General features: G+C 60.1%; 1 protein-coding gene across 1 annotated transcript; it reads right to left on the bottom strand.

Moving 5' to 3' along the window:
• Positions 1-369: 369 nt before the first annotated feature.
• On the bottom strand, positions 370-5,456 carry NKX1-1 (NK1 homeobox 1). Its single transcript, XM_030239049.2, has 3 exons — positions 4,988-5,456; positions 952-1,160; positions 370-894 (listed from the first exon to the last, which is right to left on the bottom strand). The coding sequence occupies exons 1-3, from the start codon at positions 5,454-5,456 to the stop codon at positions 370-372; spliced, it is 1,203 nt and encodes a 400-aa protein (XP_030094909.2).
• Positions 5,457-5,748: the final 292 nt, after the last annotated feature.

Raw genomic sequence — 5,748 nt, 5'->3', positions numbered from 1 at the left:
AACGATGATTTACATCTACTTGTATGTACACGGGGGAGGGAGGTTTCTCCTCCTCCTTCCCTCAGCAGCGCAGTCCGGACACATCGAGTACAAAAAGGGTCGTAGAAAGGCCCGAGGGCGGGGGAGCCTCCCGCGGGGTCCCGGGAGCCTCTGGCCACTCCTTTCATCCCCCCGGGTGGGTCGCAGGACACGGGGCTGCCCCTTTGCCCCGGTGTCGCTGCCTCTCGGCTCTCGGTTTCCCCTCTCGGGTGCGGGGGTTCGCGCGGGGAGCGGCCCCCGGGCCCGGCCGGGTGATCCTCGGAGGGGCGGCGGGCACAGCGGGAAGGAGCCGGCAGTGAGGAGGAGGAGAAGGAGGAAGGAGCCTCGGGCTTATAGGTGCGGGGTGTAGAACGCCGGAGCGCCGTAAGTCTGGGAGCCCAGGACGAAGGGCGAGAGGACGGCGGGGCTGGGCAGGAAGGGCAGCTGGGCAGCGCAGACCAGCCCTCCGGCCGGGTGCCCGGCGTAGCTGCCGGGGCCGTGCATGGAGAGCGGGGTGCCCATGGGCGGCGAGTGGCTGAGGGGGCTGAGCCCCCCGGGCAGCGCCCCGCCGCCCAGCCCGGCCCCCGCCCCGCCGCCGCCACCGCCGCCCGTGGGCGCGCTGGTGTCGGCGCCCGGGTTCTGCTTCTTCCACTTGGTGCGGCGGTTCTGGAACCAGATCTTCACCTGCGTCTCGGTGAGGCTGAGGGACAGCGCCAGGTTGAGGCGCTCGCACACCGACAGGTACCGCGTGGATTTGAACTTGTTTTCCAGCGCCACCAGCTGCTCGTAGGTGAATGCTGTCCGCGCCCGCCGGGGCTTGCCCGACTTGGAGTCCGAGCCCGTCCGCTTTCTCTTGGGCTTGGCCTGCGGGCCGGGCTGCGCCCCGACGGGCGCCGGCGGCGGGGGCGGCGGAGGGGGTGCCGGGGCCGGGACGAGCCCCGCCTCGGTGGTCTCGGCTCGGAGCGGGCCCGGCTCGGGCTCTCCGGGCGCCGCGGGGCCGGAGGTGCCGCTGCTGCCGCTGGTGCTGCCGCTCTCCTCGCTGCACAGCTCCTCGTCGTCCTGCAGCTCGCTGTCGGGACTGCGGCTCGGCCGGCTGCTGTAGTCCAGGTCGCACTCCTCGGCCTTGTAGAGCTCCCCGTCCTCTGCGGACAAGGGACAGCCGCTGTTAGGGCTCGCCGCCCGGCCCGGCCCCCGCCCCGCCCGCCCCCAGCCCCCCGGTGCGGCCCCCGGGCGCCCTGTGGCTTTCCCTATCCGGTGTCCCCGCTTCTCCCGGGACAGGGCTGCTCGGGCAGCGCGGCCTCCCCTCCGGCCCCCTCGGCCCCTCCGCCCGCCGTGGGGATGCGGCCGGTCCGGGCCCCTCGGCTGCGGGGCTGCCCCGGCCGCCCTGAGGCAGGGGTGGGCTGGGGGACAGGAGCTGGCAGCAGCGGTGGGGATGGGGCTCAGAACTGCAGCTCTGGGGCCGGGAAGGGGCTGTCCAGCCCGGGGAGATTGTGCCAGCGCTGCCCCTTCCGAGCCACCCACCTTCGGCAAGGGCCGGCCCCGAGACGTGGCTGGGAGAGGGGATGTACCGCCCCCCACCCCTTCCCACGGCCGCCAGAGCGCCCACCAAACACCCGACAGCTGGAAAGGCCTTTGGGGGGGCAGCAGGGCGAGGATCCCCGGATACTCGAGTATCCCCGGGGTGCCCGGAGGGGCAGCGGGGCGCTGGCAGCGGCGAGGAGCGGCCGGGGAGAAGCCCCTGCCCGGGCCGAGCCGGCCGTGCCTGGGGAGCGGGCAGCAGGGATGTCAAAGAGCCTCTAACAATTTTAGTGATGGAAATCTCCGAATCGATGGGCGATTTGCTGGGTTTTGCTCTGGCATTTTTAACCCTTCCTGCGTCTGGTTTGACCTCTTGTCACTTCCCGAGATGGAAGTATTAAAGTGGAGTAAATACTTGTATTGATTAGCAGAGCAGATACAAACTTAATTAAACTCATTTTGTTCCATGTACAAACTAGTTAACGGTCATTTAATTTATTTGGGTTTATATTACGTTCCAATTAACGGGTCTCCATCGGAAAACAGGGTAATTATCCGATATTTAAGGCTATTGGACTTCTGCTGACGATTCTGTCATTATGAAGCCTGAGAGCAAATCGCGTTTTCGGGAGAACCGGCTCCTCCTCATCCTGGCTGGACCCGGGCTCCTTCGGGGGAACGAGAGGCGAATCCTTCTCCACGGGACGGGCTGGGGGAGGCCCCGCGGACAGGTGGGGACAGAGGCCCGTGAGTACCGTCCTTTTTCGCCGGTGCTTTCAGACACTCCTAAACTTCCCCCCTCTCATTTCTGCAACGGGGCTGTAGCTCAGGGAACCCCTAATCAAGGACTCCTTTAACTTGGATAACCGAGATACGCAAATAGCAAATGAATCGCTGGTCTGTCACCTTCATCCCGTCCTCAGTTTAGCTGTTTTTAATCGCCTCCAAACCTGAACACACCTCAAATTTGCTCCGTATCCTCACGCAGGACCCCCTAACACCCGCATTTAAAATTAGGGATGGTTTTAGAAGTGTGTTTTGTTCAACGCGCTGATTTCAGAAATGGCTGGTTCAGTAGGAGAGATAAGGGCAGTGTATTGTTGTCCTTGTCACTCTGAAAATATCCCTTAATAACTCAGGGTTTATTAAGAACCCTTTCCAGTTTTCTGTTCAGGTCGGAGCATGGAAAACACGGGCGATGGCTGCCGGACAGAAGAGAACCGGGTCACTTTTCTCCCAGGGAGTGCAGACAGGCGTCCTGCAACCTGTAGGACCTATTAGAAATTGCGGGGCGTAATTTTTTACAGCAACGATTTATAAAAAGTGCGTGTGGCTGCGCCTGCGGGGCAGACTCGGGGGCTGAGCGCAGCCGCAGCACCCACGCACGGACCGGACCGGGAACCTGCAGCTGCCAGTTTCGGAGTTTAATTTTCCATCTAGGGAATCCCAACCGTTGGTCAACTAAAATTTTTTAAGACAAAAGAATGCACCGCGAATAGAATTGGCGGCGGAGATGGACGCCGGGCTTGGTTGTTTTTTTTTTTTTTTTTTGGGGGGGGGATAGGTTAAATGGTAATTTAATGGGGAGTTTAAACTGTTATTTTAAACATTAAAATAGTTTTACGAGCGGCAATTGACGAGCGCTGTTTTCACTCTCCTTTGGCCAGAAATCCTTTGCATTTTTTCGGAGGGGTTGGTACTTTTCTGGACAGAGCTACTTCTCAAAACACTTCTCCTAGATTAAGCCACCACTTGAACTAATATTAATTACGATGGGGAAAGAGAAAAATTAAAGTTCGTGATTTTCGAGCAGTCCCAGATCTATTTCTGGCCAGTGCCATAATATTTACGCGGTGTTACCGAAGGAGTCCGCGTGTGGAGTGCCTGGGGAACTTGTCAGCTGGCGAAGCGTACCGCGCCGTGATGCCTCCAAACATATTTATTTTGAGAGAAGAGATGGAGTTACATTTCTCTCCTTGTCTGGAGATAAAAGTGTGAGATTAGCGATAGGTTAACCTCGTCAGTCTTTCTGATCGCCCAGATCTATTTAATATGACGAAAGTCAGATGAGTTTAGAGGAATAATTACTCCAGCTCCGCACTGCTTTAAAAAATCTCTTTTGAATTCTATTAGTGCCCCATTCCCGCCTTTGCTTTACAGATGAAAAATGCGTCATGGCTCGGACTGAAACAGATTCTAGACCTCTTTCACTGCCTAATTTTACTTGACAGAGTCCCGCTATGGCGGGGTTGGAAACCTCAGAGCCCTCCTCTCTCCCCCCAGACCCACAAACTATTTTTCCTAAGCCGAGAAGTTTATCCCCTGTAGCTCTTCTTTCCCCTCTCTGGACATGGAATTACTATAGATATTTTCCACTACGACAGCCTTTCCCCGGAAACCCTCCGTGATCCCCAGAGTCGCTGTGTTTAGAGGTGAGAAAGTTGGGATATTCGGACCCAGAAAGAAAAAGCAATCTAGGGCTTGGGTCGAATGCAATTCCCGATCAATAGCGGGCCCTAATAAGTGTAATAGGTTTTAATCGAGTAATTATCCGAATTTTGACCCTATAATTTAGATGTTAGGGAAGAGTTTGCAAGGTGCTTGAAAGAGATATGCACAATTCGATAATAGGATATCGATCCAAGCAGTCCTACATGCCACTCTGGGGCGATTTCCCCCATTATCCAGCCTCTTTACGCTGCTAAGCACATTTTACCTTAAATGTAATCGAAGGAATTTAATTGTTTTTCCAGAGATAACCAGCATTTTGTCACAATTAGTCTGATTTGTCCTAAAAAAGCCAAGGGGAGAGAGAAAATTGAATCTGTCGCCCAGAGCAACGGGAGGCAGCGGCGGGGGGAGGACGGGAGAGGGTCCGAGGCTGGGGAGAGGAGACACAAAGTCATAAACGCCTGGGGGGCCCAGGCGAGCTGGGGGTACCAAGGGAGGGTTTTCGCACCCTCGGGGCCGAGACTCCGGCCCTCCGAAGCCGGAGGAGCCGCTTCCAAGTTTGCCTGAGCCGGAGCTCACAGGCAGAGCTGGCCGTCCCCGCGGGCAGGAGGAGGATGGCGGGGTTCCTCCCCAGCCCAGCCAGGCCGGCATCCCTGGGGTCGATCCTGCCGCTCCCGGGGGCGCACGGCACGAACGGCTCCGGGTGTCCCGCCGGGCTCCTCGGCGGTGCCGAGCCCCGGGGCCCGCCGCCGCCTCCGGCCTGTCCCGGAAGGATGCTCCCTGCTCCCCCCTTGCATCCCGACTCAGAATCCCACCTCTCTACATCCAGCAGCAGCAGCGCAGGGCGCGTTTGTCCCTCCCCGGAGCCGGCTGCCGGCAGCGCCCCGGCTCCCGAGGTGCTAGCGGGGAAAGGATGAGATGTCAAAGCATGCGAGACCCTGCTTGGGGAACCAGGGACAACCCCGGGCTCGAGGGGCTCCGAGCCCCCCGACCTACTTACTGATCAGCTCTGCGGACTTCTTACACGCGTCGAAATCTTCGGCGAGAGCCTTTTGCTCGGCCAGCTCCGTCCCTGAGTCCTCGGGCTTATCCTCCGCCCCCAGCATGAACTCGGTGCCCGCCGATTTGTACAAGCCCGCGCACTGCCGCCGCTTGCTGTTGAACTTGTTAGGGTCCAGGATGTCGAGCACGGAGAAGGAGGTGGTTCTGTGCACCATGGGCAGCGCGGCCACTGCCCCCTCTTGTCCGGGGGTGTTGCTCTGGCTGTCCCCTTGCCTGTCCCGGTTGGCAGGGCAGTAGAGCGGCAGCTCGCCGCCGGCCGAGAGCCGCTGCTCCCCGCGGCTGTCCATGCCTTCCCCGTGGCAGCCGCCCCGGGGCTCCCCGCCGATGCCGGCCGCGGGGGCTGTCACCGCCGCCGCTGCCGCTGCCGGGATGGAGATGTCACCGACCTTGTCTCTGCTCACATTCATGACTCTTTGCAGAGCCCCTCTCGGTTGCAACTTCTCCCCCCTGCCCTCCCCTCTTGCTCTCCCCCTCCTTCCTCCGGCGAAGTTGATCTGGAAACTCCTCCCCGGCTCCGCTCCGGCTCAGGACGAGTCGCTGCCTTCAGCTCCCCGGGGCTGAGCTGGGTCCAGCCGCCGGAAGCCTCCGGGGGAGGCAGGGAGTCACAAGGTGATGCTCGGCTCAGAGCCTCCACTCAGCTGCTCCTTCTTCCTTCTCATCATCCTCGCCAGGCTGCCCAGGCGCTCCTGCCCCCCCCCC

The sequence above is a fragment of the Serinus canaria genome, chromosome 4 (assembly GCF_022539315.1).
Source record: "Serinus canaria isolate serCan28SL12 chromosome 4, serCan2020, whole genome shotgun sequence".
Taxonomy (NCBI): Eukaryota; Metazoa; Chordata; class Aves; order Passeriformes; family Fringillidae; genus Serinus; species Serinus canaria.
Note: the sequence above shows the minus strand (reverse complement) of the source record. Positions and strands in the feature narration are given on the sequence as shown.

Coding starts and splice junctions, on each gene's coding strand:
- NKX1-1 (XM_030239049.2), bottom strand. CDS start 5,456: ATGAATGTGAGCAGAGACAAGGTCGGTGACATCTCCATCCCGGCAGCG. Junction 1,161..4,987: donor GAAGTCCGCAGAGCTGATCA/GTAAGTAGGTCG, acceptor CCTTGTCCGCAG/AGGACGGGGAGCTCTACAAG. Junction 895..951: donor AGACCACCGAGGCGGGGCTC/GTCCCGGCCCCG, acceptor GTCGGGGCGCAG/CCCGGCCCGCAGGCCAAGCC.